A 16,417-nucleotide genomic window follows, 5' to 3' on the forward strand; every position below is an offset into this window, starting at 1 on the left:
GTTAAATCATTTTAAATCAGTCTCACAATCACACTTTCAGCTGTACAATGAGTTTGGAAAATTTAAATTATCTTGAGAAAGAATAATGAGAGCATAAGCATAAAACAAACACCGCAATAAATAAATAAATAAATAAATACAAATCCAGTGTCAGTTGGGATAATAAAATAGGAAAATAATTAAAGTAAAAAAAACTGTACTTTGAAATTCACCTGTTATACATTTCAGTATAATGTTTTAAAAAATGTTCAAATATTATGCATGCCTAAAAATTTCAAAAGGGAGTCTTCACAGCAATGCTAAAATGTTTTGTTAAAAAATACACACACACACAAAAAAAACACATTTCAAATTAAAACTTAAGAAAGTCATGAACTGAACTAAGTATAATCAACTTGAATTAAATTAAATAAAGTTACATTTCATATAACTTTTTTTTCAACTTAATGTAAAAACATAAATTGCCATGACTGACTGACCATATAATTTTTGGTAACACTTTATTTTGATAGTCCACTCTATACATTCTACTAGCAGTAAGTAACTTTGCAACTACATGTCAACTAGCAGTTAGTAGAGTATTAGTAGACTGTCTGCTTAATATCTTCTAACACTTTCTTTGTCAACTTATTGTCAACTTATACTAAGCCTAAACCTACCCCTAACACTAACCCTAAACCTACCCCAACAGTCGACTCTGAGAGTTTGTAGACATGTAGTTGCAAATTTCTGATATTTAGTTGATATGTAGTTGACATGTAGGTTACAAAATTACTTATAGTCAGTAGAATGTCTAAAGTGGACTATCGAAATAAAGTGTAACCTAATTTTTTACTGTGAACCTTTCTGTGAACAGAAAGATCTTAAAATAACCATTATTTTCTTTATATTTGAATAATCTAAAGATTGTTTTCCACTGTAAAAGAGGTTTGTTACAGTTAAAAAGTTTCCATGGATGTCAAACTTTTTTCATGAAGCCATCAATGCCAATAAAGTAACCTTTAATTTTTAGAGTGTAAACGTCATTAATACACTGGACAGTGTTGGGTTAAGTCAACACGAATCCAAAAATTGGCATTGTTTTACTTTCTTAGTGCACATTTCAGGCCTCACTGCGAACTTCATAAGCTTTCATAAAATTGAATCCAAAAAAGACATTTTCTTGTTCTGCTAATGTCTTCTAATCACCTCACACAGTAAATTGAGACTGTTTTTCACAAAGTTGAATAAAATCAAGTGCCATCATTCTGTTCTGTCATTGACTATCATGTTTCATTAAATAATATTTCATATTATCAAAGTAAAATGACTTGCAAATGCTGTTTTACATTGTCTTTAGTACACATTTTGCAGGCAGATCGTATACACTCTAGAGCTCTTTGATCCGGATATGGATGTGTACAGACTACTGGAATGCATTTTGTACCTAAAGAAACAAAGAATGTGCAAAAGAAAAGAAAGGTTTAAGCATCAGTTCTCCTTGCATCAGTCTCTCTCTCAGTCAATCCAACACTTAAAGCTCCATCCACACGGCAACAGGAATTAGCCAGTGATCCGTCTGAGGCAGCTGGAGATCTCTGAAGGCTCTGGTGAGAGTCACGTCTTCTGCGATCGGGGAAAGGCTGTGGTTGCCGTGTTATTTCCCGGTAACGGTGGCGGACTCCAGTCCGGCTGGTAGAAATGAATGTTGAACATCCGAGCCCAGCTGGCAAAGACCCGCTTCTCTGTGATGAAGCGATGGTGACTGCCTCGCCGGCCTCGCTCGTGGGAGATGTACATGGCACATTCATCCGGGCCCATTGGTTCGTAGTAGTGATATGGGACAGAGGGGTGCTGAGACTCCCTGTACACAATGAGAGCAGAGATTAAAATGGGGAAAGTGTTAAGGTACCATTACATTCCCTGATTCCCAAATTAATCTTGAGCTAGATATTCATTTTCAAGGCAATTAACCTGATTTGGTTCAGAGAATAACTGGCTTCAAGGGAAATAAATTGATTTTATGTAATACATCATGGTTGCAAAATGGCTGGGGGGAGAGGTCATGCCTCAGCGGGGAATCACAATGAATCGTTTAATTTTTGGCTCTCAGTTATTTTTCTCATAGCATTGGTACACAGCAGGGCTTGCCTGAACAAACACGCAGAAAGATCAGATCTTTGACCACACTGGAAACATGTGATTTACACATAGGCGTAATTTCTGGTGGGATGGGTGAGACATGTCCCCACCGCTTTTTGCCAGGGTCGATATTGTCCCTTCCACTTTTTAAAAGTAATATAGAAAAATATCTTGTGGAAGATATGTATTAAAGGGAAAACAAGATCAAAAATAATTCTTCATAATCGAAAAAAACATTTGACCTCTTACGCATGCATAACTTGTGCAGTGCAATAACAACGTCATTTACAGCTGTCGTACTTTACGTGATGTCATTATACCATTTTATTTTAAAAATATAGTGCTTCCTTGTGTTAAGCAGGCCTGCCCTACTAAAGATTTTCTTAGTCAACTAGTCGCACGTTATATTAAATTGATTAATATAATAATATATTAACCATACTTTAATACATAGGCATTCCGAGCTCAAGCTCGCGCATAAAGCAATTAACTCAAGCACCGGATTCTGCAAAGTGATTTTGTACGTGTGGGTAAAATAATACATTTTAATTATTTATTAATAAATAATGCTTTCTGATTCGCCATGTCCACATGGACGTGCCATTTAATAGAAATGCACCTTTTCATACTGAATACAAAATTAAAGAATAGGCCTATTACAAAATGGAGTGGGCACGTTTTCTTAATATTCATTTTATTAATCATATAAAAAGTAATAATAACCTGTTATTTTTACTATTAATTGTAATTGTCTCCAGACTGAGACCAACTAAATTTTGTGAGCAGTTGCACTGGCGTGACCACCGCATTGTTCACACATAAAAGCTGCCATTTCTGTTGCATATGAGAAACATTAAAGGAGAACTCGTTTGAACTGTGCAGCACATTGAGTGTATAGCCTGGTTTATACTCGCTGCGTTAGCAGAATCGAAAAGGTACGCTCGGCAAAACTGACACGAATTTTGATGGTTTTCACGCTAATGTAAAGTAAAAGACTGTTTCTTAAACTAGAGGTGAACATGTTGGTGTTCTTGTAGACAAAAAACAAAACATTCAAGCACTTCTCCGGCAGCAAGTTTAGTTTTACTTTTCTTTTTCTTTTGTTTTCATTTTGAAAAGCTTATCTTTGCTGTTTACCTCGCTTTATGCTACGGAGGCTCTCTTTTATTTTATTTTGTTTTATTTTTTATTAGATTCTTCAGTGTTTGCTAAACGTTCTATAATTTTTTTTTGTCATTAGGCTATATAGCCTAATGCAGCATATGTAATGAAGAAACAATGACTAGTTTTAAATTGTTATAAAATTACACAGTATTATGTTTTACTGTATTTTTGAGTAAATGCAACATAAAAAAAAATATACTTTACTAATGGTCTCAGTTTTGGACCTCACCTTATGCTGAAACCCAAAAGCAAAGCAGTGAAATCTTACTTACCTACAGAAATCCGGAGGAACCATGCCATACACATTGATTCTGTCACAGAGCTCTAAGGCAATAGTCATTGTGAACCAGCCTGTGCTTAACCACGAGTTAGAGATTCTCCTGAAAGAGAAAAAGAGAGAGAGAGTGTGTGTGTGTGTGTGTGACTGTCTGCTGAAAACAATACATCGAAGACCAAACTGCGAGGCATGCTGTAGTTAACATTCCAGAAGATATATCTGTTCGAAATTCCACACACACAAGCCCAAGATTCTGTTGCGTTTAGAGTGCTGTCCAGCTGTCAGGATCATTTCTACAACCGAACGTTATCCTCAACTGCTCATCAGTTCTGCCAACCTGCCATCTGACATGAAAGCCCTGGTGAATCTTTGACAAATAACACATTAATAAAGGAAAACAAACAGCATTAGTGAACAACAACCCGGACGTGATTGATTAGAAGCCTTTGATTACTGTTAAATTACCTCAGACAACAGAGCATCCACTGTCTGGCAGATGCAATGTAAATAATCTCTTGTGCATGCTCTAGAATATCCAATGGAATTAATAAACATCTAAACTATAACCTCTGCACAGTTAGGGGCCATTCACGCAGAACATGTTTTTGAATACCCCAATACTGTTTTCCCATTTTTTATTTTTCTTCAAAAGCAGTACCTAAGGCATGACATGGCATACAAAAAATGTTTTTTTTTTTTTATATATTAAATGTTCATCTGAAAGTGTAACAATGCAAACAGGTTTTCTGTAATGGGGAGGTTGCTCTCATCTGAAAAGAGGACTTTGGACCTCTGGTAAGATGCCTCTGACATTGTCTGTGGTTCAGGAGTGGCTTAACAAGAGGAATACGACAACTGTAGCCAAATTTCTGCATGCCTTGACCCCAGCCTCATTCCTTGTGAAGTTCACTCAAATTCTTGAATCGATTTTGCTTGACAATGCTCATAAGGCTGCGTTTTATTATTATTTTTTTTTAAATGCATGCTTTAAAATGATCATGCTTTAACCCAAAAATATTCAGTAAAAGGAACAGACAAACTCCTTGAGAATTAGCTTTTAACTTCTTGCTTGGTTATTGCTGTCATTATAACCTTCTGATCGGAAAGATCCAATTGTACTTGTGATGGAGCAAAGGTGAAACGCGCTTGGAGCGAGTGAGACTCACACCGCTCCACTCACATACTCTGGTCGGGTGTATGTGACGCTCAGAAAAAGCACAGGTCAGAGCAGCGCGCAAATGAAACATTTAAAAGCACATGTAAATGAGAGAGTAAAGGCCCGTTCACACCAAGCACGATAACTATAAAGATAACGGTAAAGATATAGTTCTAAAAATCGTTCTCAATATTAAAGAACAGCGGAGTCCACACCACAACTATAACGATAAAGGCAAAGAGAAACGATATCGTTGGAATCACTTTCAGAACGATTTTTTTTTTCTGATGAACGATAAAAACATTGCCAACAAATCAGAATTAATCCTGCTGTAATGAGCTCGAGAATTTAAAGCAGCAGACGCGCGTCTGCTTAGAATACACAGACAATATCGTTCGCTGGTGTGGACACTAATATCGTTATCTTTATAGTTATCGTTCTTGGTGTGAACGGGCCTTTACTCTAGCGTTTAGTTAACACTACTGTGAATGCCATGCATGTGGCGTTGTACAGTGTATGACGGAGGGAAAAGAACTGCAGCTGATAGAATGTGCGCTGCAGCATGGTACTACGATATTTCTTTCAAAAAAAGATAGTAGAGACATTTTTATCGTCCACGATCAAAAATCGTCATATCACACACCACTAGATTATAGTTTATTTATATAAAAGGTAGGCTATATTTGTATATAAAAGTTGGGGATCAAAGTGTATTCCTGGTCCCGCCCACTCCTGCTGACATTTTTTCCTGTCCCGTCCCAATCCCGTGATTAATAGTCATTTTGTTCCCAATCCTGTGGGATTCCCATTGGAATCCCGTGACCCGCGGGAATCCCGAAAAAATGTCAGCCTCTATGCCACATGCCCATTGTATGTGGCTCCCCATCCAGTTGCCAAGCCATCTGTGAAAACCACCGCTTGATACCTGTTCCAGGGACACTCCTGCCAGAAGAAATTAAAGATCCGACCACAGGCTTAGTGTACAGGCCAGTGTAATCTGAACCCAGTGAGTGCAGCATAACCATGCCCACCTTGGGACTTGGCCATGGATCCAGTGCAGTCACAACTGACTGAGGTGTTACTCACTACATCCCTGTGTGCTCACAACTGTTCACGAGACTGTGTATGAGCCAGTCATCAAGATAGTTAAGAATTTCGAACACCCTGTTCTCAAGGGAACAAAAGCCACCTCCACGACTATATATGGGGTGACAGGGACAGACAAAACTGTCTTGGGAATGGATGCATTCGAAAATGTGTTTCTGCATCAACATTTTGATGAAGTAAGGGCTGTAAAACCTCATCGTCATATCGGTTGGAGGGACTGGCTCTATTGCATCCTTCACCAGCAGGACTGCGATTTCTGCACGCAACACAGGGTTTTGTCAGGTTTTACAAAACATGGCTGAACATGGGGAGACGCTGGGCTAATTGAATCGCGTAGCCGAGTCTGATAATCAGCAGAAGGCACTGAGATGGACTGGGGAGTGCTAACCAGGCTCCAAGAGACAGTGCCAGTCTCGAGGCCTCTTGCGCTTGCTGCCAGGTTTCGCAGGGACCTGAACTGGCTGGGCATCCTGCCTATGTCAGGCATCTTGACGCTGCCAAGTTAAAGGCTGCTGCTGCTGCATGGGAGCGGGGTGGACGCAGAGGGTCACCCTTGGCAACGAGCAGTTTGAGGGGCTGTGTCAGCAGGGTGGAAGCAAAACATTTCCTCCTGGACCACCACGGTTGCACGACCAGAGAATGTGTGGTTACCTTTATTGCTCTAAGCAATAAGGTCTGCAGTACATGTAGAACTGCCAGGTCATGACCACCTTCGTGCATGTCCCTCAGGGCTTTTGCCTTATGAACCTGCAATAACCCCATGATGTGAAGCCCAGAGGTTGCCTCCCCACAAGTTCGATAAGCACTGCCAGTTAGCCTTGAAGAATACTTAAAGGCCTGCGAGGAGAGTCACAGGTCACCTTGCAGAGTGGTAGCAGCCGTGGGAAACATTACATGGCCAAAAACCGCTCCACCGAGGGAATGCCTGTGTACCCCAAAGTGTACCCACTATCGAGGGCAGTGAGGGAGGAGGAGCTGCACTATTTGTTTCTGGCAGTAAAAGGTGCCTTCCAGGATCCCATGAGCTCCTAATGCACTGGAGGGAGGCACTGAGAACTCGATCCCCACTGTTGAACCAATCATCCAGCCTCAAAGTATGGGAACAACGGGAAAGCATAGCTGTCATCTCTGAGTCAGAATCGGGTATCACCACTCTCCCCACACAAAGAACATGTACTATCCACAAACACTTCCTCAGTGTGCTTAATGCACAGACACGAGGTAGCGATCGTGACGTTGCCAGGTAAGTACCACATCCAGAAACTTTTATCCAACGCCACTTAAAATTTCTATATAAATATGTTAGAGATCGCAAACCTCTGGGGCAACTAGGGGTTAAGTGTCCTGCTCAGGGTCACATTGGTGTCTCACAGTGGATTCAAACCCAGATCGCTCACACCAAAGGTATGTGTCTTATCCACTGCGCCAACACCACCCAAGGCACCTTTAAAAAGACATGTTAATCCATGTTGCTCTTTTAGGGATTTCTCATTTTTAGTGCTGAAGCATGCAGCTGGATACCACACACACCTGGTGTGGCTGTCTGCATGTTGGATGATTCCAGTGAGACCGTGACCACCACTGCTGTCTGCCGTAATGCCCGCACTCGCTTTCTGCAAACACTCAAAGAGATGAGCAGTAGTGATGCACCACCGCTCCGCTTTGAAGCGAAATGATGAATAAATGCAGTGCACCTTCTGCCTCTTATACCCGTGCTGCGGGGTGTGGCAGCCAGATTCAAATTCCACATTCCAATGTCCATTGGCTCGTTTAGTTACACTAGAATGATGGCAGGTTTTGGTAGACCGATATATATTACCAAGGCTAATATATCGGCCGATATTTGTCATTTTTTCAAATATCAGCTTAGGTCAATAGGTTTTTGGTAGGTTTGGCTGATGCGCTCATGGCGGGACTTTTATTTTGACGGCGCTGAGAATGTCAGCATTTGAGCACACAGTGCACACATTCTCCCTTCTTCACTTATTTGTCTAATAATCAGATAGAACTGTTAAACAAAGGAATTAAAATTTATACAAAAAAGCATTATAATGAGCATTATGCTTTTATATTGTTAGTAATAGAAAGGCAAACATTATAATATTTTCTCAATTGCATTCAGCTTTCAGCAAATAAGCAATTATATAAATTTAAACAAATCTTTATATTATTATTAATGAATATCTAATTTCAAAACCTTGCAAACTTAGTCGAATGCTCTTCATGACAGTTGGTCCATGCGAACAGAGAGAGTTCAGCTTCATTGAGACATGGATCGACAAACTTTAAACTTGTTATTTCAAATAATGCTGCTCTTCATGTTTTTGCCCAATGTCATATTCATGTCATTTTTACTGTGTGCTTTATGTAAAATAAGTGCTACCTTGGCTTTATTTTGAAAACGTGATTCACAATGCACAAACATTTCCTAGAATTCTGAGTGCCCTGTTGGTTAGTGTTTGCTTCCTTTTTAATTATATTTGTATTAAAAATTTGTGAAAAATACTTTTTACTGTCATTTACAGTATAAGCATGTTTATATTTATTTTTAACCCTTTCTTAAATGATTTCAAATTTCTTCACATCAATGTGTCCCTGAGCAAGAAACTTAACCCCTAGTTTTCTCCAGAGGTGTGCGACCTCTGACATATATAGCAATTGTAAGTTGCTTTGGATAAATGCGTCGGCTAAATGTAACAAATTTCTTGAAGTTTTGCTTAATGCATTATAAAGATGATCATCATCAATTCATTATATATTTCCATAAATAATTGTAACCAAAGTTAAAATGCATCATTTAATAGTTTCAATGCATTTTACTTTCTAAGGGTGCAAAAATGAATGTATAAGTAAGTTTTTATAAATGTGGTTACAATTAATAATACATTTATGTTATTATTTATTTAAATAATGCATTATATTTAAAGAAATCAAGTAAACCCTAATCAAACATCAAATAAGTTCTGACTGGCTGTTTTTGTGCCACTTCATAAACCAATCTAACTTTTAAGGCCAGATTTACTAAGCAGGGCAAATTATCGTAAAAGCGCAATTCCATAGCAGCATGGATGGGAAATGTAAAATTCGGACAAGGTGCACATTAAAGAACACAGACGCAACATCTCATCTCAGTAATGATCTACCAAGAGCATTGCAAATTACCGCCTGCTTTATGACTGCCTATTTTAATAGAGGAGATATAAACTGAAAAATATACAGTACAAGGCTTACTCATGTATTAATGAGGTGGAAGTGGATTTTCTGAAATTTCAGGTGTATTTGAAGTGCAAATATATGATGTTTGACTCAATATTTCAACTATTTATGACTGCCAGATGAAGGTTAATTTATCTTATAATCTCAGAAACCATTAAAGGATAAAGAAGATCCTGTGTCATTTGAGTGTTAAATAAAATAATAAATACAGTGAACTATTTTGTTCTAGTATCTTTCAATGCATCTTCAGAAGAAATAAAAAAAATTCTGTAATGTACATGGCGATAAACATTTTGTCTTTTATTAGAGGATAATGATATTTAGTGCATGAATTGTTCTTACAGAAGTATGTGTGGTACAGTATAACATGAGACTTCTCATAAGGGCAAAATGAGGATGACCACCGCCTCTGCATCTAAAAAAGAATTCAAGTCTAAACGCCACAACATTGAACATATATGCTTGTCCAAACATAACAGTTATTGATCAATATCCAGCAAATACTATCCAGATATCATGGAAACATATTGCTTAGATCAATGCCCAGAATCCCTATGAACACATTCTAATAGACCGCATTCTCCAAAGCAGTATTGTTTAGAAGCGAACCGAAGAGGAGAAAACTGAACTGCTAAGTTGTGGAAAAACAAAATGCCAGAACACTGGGCTATGTTTGTGTTTGTGCCGCAGGGCTGTCACTGCCAGGCCAGAGAGCAAAGACACTGCCTCCCCATTGCCAAGTTCTTGTGCATAACTATTTACATGATTTGTAAAGCACAAATTATAACACCATAAGCCTGAATTACTTTAGAAGTAGTCTTGGGGTTTAACTGTAAGTACAGTTCAGGTTCTTATGGCCCTATGACCCTTCAAAAAGGCAATAAGCAATGAGACAACATGCATTACAGTGTTTTTTACCACAGGTAATGGGTGTCCACAACATGACTACACAAGTTTATTGCTTTTATAAAAAGGCATCTACGTGACAAGACACCACTGTTGAATAAACAGTTTCATATGTTCATTCAGTTTCATACATTCATTTTATGATTGATAATTTACACAGGCAAAAATCTACAAAATATTACATTGCTCACAAATGTATATGAACTGGTTCTTTGTAGTGAATTACACACATACAGGTTTTTACATTGTCTCATGAGACTTAAATCAGTGTATTTTGGTTGTTCATATTACAGTATGCAGCCTTGCCAAATTTTGATGTCTAGTATTGTTGTTTATTTAATATTGTATATGGGTAGTGCAAATTATAGGATTGCATTTATGATGCCTCTACAAAGACAGAAATGCTCTTAAAATGTCTTTGTGAACACCTTTTGCAAGAACTGTTTTAAATGTATTATCAAAATGATTACCTACAGCAAATCCTACACTAGAAAAGCATGGCTCACTGAATATTAATAAGATTACATGACTGGTGCTTTATTGTCTATTTTTAAATCTTGAAAATTCCTGGTTATAAGCAAGGGGTTCTCAACTCTGACCCTTAAGGTCCACTTTCCTGCAGATTTTAGTTCCATCCCTAATCATACACACCCGAACAAGTGAATCAAGGCCTACAGGATTACTAGAAACTTACAGGCAAGTGAGTTGGTCAAGATTGGAGTTAAACTTTGTAGGAAAGTGGACCTTGAGATCCAGAGTTGAGAAATCCTGTTACATGCTGTCACTACAGTTATTTTAAATTTCTATATTTAAATTTACATTGACAGCCATCGCGACTTGCCAAGAAAGAAAGATGTCTTATATTTATCAGTTATTTGTAAAACACTGCAAACAATTTCACTGAATATCCTTAGCTTTGACAGGATTTTAGACACTAAATTCATATGGTCATTCAGGTATTATGGTTGACAAATAATGCAACATCTTTCATATGTATATCCCACTGCATATCACTGTACCCGAGTTGCAACATAACTCTTGTTGTTTTTATTATTTTTATATTTTGTAAAAATTAATTTAAGCTTCTTTATTGGGTTAAATTCCTAATTTGCTTGTTAGTAATTAAACTTTTTAAATGCAACATTAAAAAAATTTATATCTAACTTAAAAGCAAAACCTAAAAAATAAGCAGTTATGACCAGCAATACTGTTTTGAGCAACTAGAGTAGAGCTAAATATATGTATTTATTAAACATCCATAAGATGGCATTACATATGAATATTATCTTTCTGGCCACCAAATGCCTCTAATTTGCCTCTTTGCACTGGAATTTTATAATGTTTTCTCTATTTTAACCCTAAATATTACACTAATTGTAATATAAATAATAAGCATATTAGAGAATGTTATATTTACATTATTGCGCATATTATGTAGTACCAAAATCTCTTCAAATAACTAAACAGAACTGAGCTAAAATGTAGAACAGTTATTTTATTGGTTAAAAGTTACAATTATGGTGTTAGTCACATCTGACTGCTAAGGAGTACGAGAACATATTAATGCTGTTTCATTCCACAGAATAAAATGCTATTGTAAAGCATAGTCAGCGTAGTTATCCATGCATAATCAATGCATACAGGGAGTGCAGAATTATTAGGCAAGTTGTATTTTTGAGGAATATTTTTATTATTGAACAACAACCATGTTCTCAATGATTCCAAAAACTCATTAATATCAAAGCTGAATATTTTTGGAAGTAGTTTTTAGTTTGTTTTTAGTTGTAGCTATTTTAGGAGGTTATCTGTGTGTGCAGGTGACTATTACTGTGCATAATTATTAGGCAACTTAACAAAAAACAAATATATACCCATTTCAATTATTTATTTTCAGCAGTGAAACCAATATAACATCTCAACATTCACAAATATACATTTCTGACATTCAAAAACAAAACAAAAACAAATCAGTGACCAATATAGCCACCTTTCTTTGCAAGGACACTCAAAAGCCTGCCATCCATGGATTCTGTCAGTGTTTTGATCTGTTCATCATCAACATTGCGTGCAGCAGCAACCACAGCCTCCCAGACACTGTTCAGAGAGGTGTACTGTTTTCCCTCCTTGTAAATCTCACATTTCATGATGGACCACAGGTTCTCTATGGGGTTCAGATCAGGTGAACAAGGAGGCCAAGTCATTCGTTTTTCTTCTTTTAGACCCTTTCTTGCCAGCCACGCTGTGGAGTACTTGGACGCGTGTGATGGAGCATTGTCCTGCATGAAAATCATGTTTTTCTTGAAGGATGCAGACTTCTTCCTGTACCACTGCTTGAAGAAGGTGTCTTCCAGAAACTGGCAGTAGGACTGGGAGTTGAGCTTCACTCCATCCTCAACCCGAAAAGGCCCCACAAGCTCATCTGTGATGATAGCAGCCCAAACCAGTACTCCACCTCCACCTTGCTGGCGTCTGAGTCGGACTGGAGCTCTCTGCCCTTTACCGATCCAGCCACGGGCCCATCCATCTGGCCCATCAAGACTCACTCTCATTTCATCAGTCCATAAAACCTTAGAAAAATCAGTCTTGAGATATTTATTTGCCCAGTCTTGGCGTTTCAGCATGTGTGTCTTGTTCAGTGGTGGTCGTTTTTCAGCCTTTCTTACCTTGGCCATGTCTCTAAGTATTGCACACCTTGTGCTTTTGGGCACTCCAGTGATGTTGCAGCTCTGAAATATGGCAAAACAGGTGGCAAGTGGCATCTTGGCAGCTGTACGCTTGTCTTTTCTCAGTTCACGGGCAGTTATTTTGCGCCTTGGTTTTTCCACACGCTTCTTGCGACCCTGTTGGCTATTTTGAATGAAACGCTTGATTGTTCGATGATCACGCTTCAGAAGCTTGGCAATTTTAAGAGTGCTGCATCCCTCTGCAAGATATCCCACTATTTTTTACTTTTCGGAGCCTGTCAAGTCCTTCTTTTGACCCATTTTGCCAAAGGAAAGGAAGTTGCCTAATAATTATGCACACCTGATATAGGGTGTTGATGTCATTAAACCACACCCCTTCTCATTACTGAGATGCACATCACCTAATATGCTTAATTGGTAGTAGGCTTTCGAGCCTATACAGCTTGGAGTAAGACAACATGCATAAAGAGGATGATGTGGTCAAAATACTAATTTGCCTAATAATTCTGCACACAGTGTATTATGTGTTAATAATTACTAGAAATCATTGCAAATATAGTGAAACTGCTGTCTGTCCTGGCTGTTGTTTGGAACTATTGATAGCTTCATGAACCACGTGACCACGTGACCACGTGGCGGTGAGATCAAAGCCTGTTACAACTATTTCTCAGTGCCTCTGGTACAGCGATACTACTCAATATGCAATATTACGATATTATGCAATATGCAATAGGATATACATATATAAAAGATGTTGCATTATTTGTCTACCAGATAATACCTGAATGATAAGATGAATGCAGTGTCTTAAAATCATGTAAAAGATAAAAATATTCAGTGAAAATAGTTTGCAGTGTTTTACAAATAACAGATACATATGCATAAAATACAAATTTCTTTCTTGGCAAGTCGCAATGGCTGGCTTTGTTTATTGGTCAGGCATCGTTCAATAAAATGTCTTCATTCACACATGAACCCCCTCCTTTGGCTCTGCGCTCTAACATCTGCACATACAAGTTCAAGTGCACAAGTGAGTTGTGCAACAGGAGTACCGCAAAAGGAGTAACAAAAGTCAAAGCGCTAGGATTTTAACTTGTACTGCCAGATCTGAGAGGTTGTAAGTGCTGACTTAATGTTTTGCAGCGAAACTTAAGTAAAGTGCAAAAGTAAATGGTAAATGGACTGCATTTATATAGCGCTTTCAACAGACCGCATGGCCATCCAAAGCGCTTTACAATTTGCCTCACATTCACCTTCATAAAAATGTTGTAAACATTTGTGTATGTCATTTTCTTTATGTGAATGTCATTCAACACATTTGTAACTATTAATCTGCAACTTCCAATTCAAAACATGGGTGTTTTTATCATTGTCAGTGTGTGCAAATTAAAAGATTAAGCTTTTCTCAAAATTTCTCACATTCAGATCAACAAGCTCTCAAGTTTAGCTACTGTTTTACTTTCATACAAACAGACACAGGTCAGGAAGTGCTCATAATATCAAGTTTCAGGCATTTGTTCAAATAAGTACAAACTTGAAAGCGAAGGAATAAGTAAAGACAAAGACTATATATATATATATATATATATATATATATATATATATATATATATATTTGTTTTTATTTATTTATTTAATTTATGATGAAGTCAAGTATAGTGTCGAAAGAGGTGAGTTTTCAGTTGTCACTTGAAAAGTGTCAGGGACTTAGCATTCTGGATAGGGATGGGAAGATCATTCCACCAGCCAGGAATGGTGAATGAGAATGTTTTGGAAAGTGATTTTGAGCCTGTCTGTGATGGTAACATGAGGCATCGCTCACTAGCGGATCTCAGACTTCTGGAGTGGATGTAGATTCGAAATAGTGAGTGGAAGTAGGCGGGTGCAGAGCCTGTGACTGTTCTATATGCAAGAATTAATGCCTTGAACTTGATGCATGCCGCAACAGGAAGCCAGTGCAAGAAGATAAAGAGAGGTGTAACATGGGCTATTTTGGGCTTGATAAATACCTATCGTGCCACTGCATTCTGAATCATTTATATAGGATTGATTTTGCTTTATGGAAGTCCAGCCAGAAAAACATTGCAGTAGTCCAGACTAGAAATGACAAGGCCCTGGACAAGAAGTTGTGCCGAATGCTCTGTTAGAAAGGGCTGACCCAAAAGATTTCTGACCGAAGTTTATTGGGTAATTGTTGAAGAACCTAGCTGGATGGTGAAATCATGCTGTAGAGTTGGAGTGGCAGGAAAGACAAGAAGCTCAGTCTTTGCCAGGTTGAGCTGTAGGTAATGTTCTTTCATCCATGCGGAGATGTCCACCAGGCAGCCTGAGATCCGTACAGCTACCCTTGGATCATCTGGTTGAAATGAGAGATAGAGCTGTGTGTCATCAGAATAGCAATGGTAGAAGAAGCCATATGCCTGTATGATAGGATTCAGTGATGTAGTGTATACTGGGGCAGCTGTGGCCCACAGGTTCGAGTCTCATTGCTGTCAGGAGCTTTAGGTGGGGGAAGTGAATGAACAGCGCTCTTTTACACCCTCAAATCCCATGGCTGAAGTTATCTTGAGCAAGGCACTGAACACCCAATTGTTTCCCAGGAGCTGAAACAAAAATCTGCCCACTGCTCTGGGCGTGTGTATTCCCTACTCACTGCTGTATGTGTGCACTTGGATTGGTTAAATGCTGAGCATCAGTTCCGAGTATGGGTTACCATACTTGGCAAATGTCACAACTTATATGGAGAAGAGCAGGGGTCCAAGAACTTATCCCTGAGGAACCCCAGTGACCAGTTGATGTGCTTTGGATACCTCCACTCCCCAGGCTACCCTGAAAGACCTACCAGTAAGACAGGATTCAAACCAGCAAAGTGGAATCGGTGTGATGCCCAATGAGGAGAGGATAGACAGGAGGATTTGATGATTTACAGTGTCAAAGGCAGCAGATAGATCCAGCAGAGTAAGAACAGATTATATGGAATCAGCTTTTGCAATTTGCACCGCTTACATGACAGACAATAGCGCAGTCTCAGTTGAATGGCCATTCCTGAAACCGGACTGGTTAGTGTCCAGTTTGTTGTTCTGTGAAAGAAACAATGTTACCTGGTTGAAAACAACTCGTTCAAGGGTTTTCTCTATGAATGAAAGGAGAGAGACAGGTCTGTAGCTATCTGTAAAGTGAAGTGTTTATAATAGGTTTTTTGAGCAGTGTGGTTAGAACCTGCTTGAATGCATTGGAGAAAGTGCCTGTGAGGAGAGATGTGTTGATGATGTGAGTGATGTAAGAGTGTAGTAGAGATTGCTTGGAGATAGTATGAGGGGACTGGGTCTAGAGGGCATGTTGAAGTATGGCTGGAGAGGAGAAGATTTGATACTTCTGCCTCAGTAAGGGGACAGAAGAAGAGTTCTAGCAGTGAGTGTGGTTGGTTTGAGGTCATGTGTGTGGGGGCTGAGAATTGACTACTGATTGTTCTAGTTTTGTCTGTGAAGAATGTGTCGAAATCATCAGCTGTTTTATAGAAGTGGTGAGAGGTGGTGGAGGGGGTCAGACGAGAGAATTAAATGTTTTGAAGAGATTACGTGTGTCTGGAGCACTGTTGATCTTGTTGTGGAAATACTGTATGAAGATTCGGCAGTATGGAGTTTAACAGAAAAGCTGAAAGCAAAGACTGATACATACTCTGGTCTGATGGATATTTTCATTGGTCAGATGCTCACAAAGAACATTGGATATCCAGGGGTTAGAAGGGGCAACCTGTGCTGGCCTTGAGGAGAGAGGACAAATCTA

The 16,417-nt window shown here is 38.6% G+C and overlaps 1 protein-coding gene across 1 annotated transcript in view; it reads right to left on the bottom strand.

Annotated features, from left to right (window-relative positions):
* LOC127951183 (alpha-N-acetylgalactosaminide alpha-2,6-sialyltransferase 5-like) overlaps positions 1–16,417 on the bottom strand; it is a 48,689-nt gene continuing 32,272 nt past the window's right edge. The window contains exons 4-5 of the mRNA XM_052548935.1: positions 3,558–3,665; positions 1–1,843 (exon numbers count right to left, since the gene is read on the bottom strand). Of these exons, the coding sequence (XP_052404895.1) occupies positions 1,597–1,843; positions 3,558–3,665 (355 nt within the window). The 3' untranslated portion in view covers positions 1–1,596. The remainder of the gene's footprint in view (positions 1,844–3,557; positions 3,666–16,417) is intronic.

This window comes from Carassius gibelio, chromosome B2, assembly GCF_023724105.1.
Source record: "Carassius gibelio isolate Cgi1373 ecotype wild population from Czech Republic chromosome B2, carGib1.2-hapl.c, whole genome shotgun sequence".
NCBI classification, from domain to species: Eukaryota; Metazoa; Chordata; class Actinopteri; order Cypriniformes; family Cyprinidae; genus Carassius; species Carassius gibelio.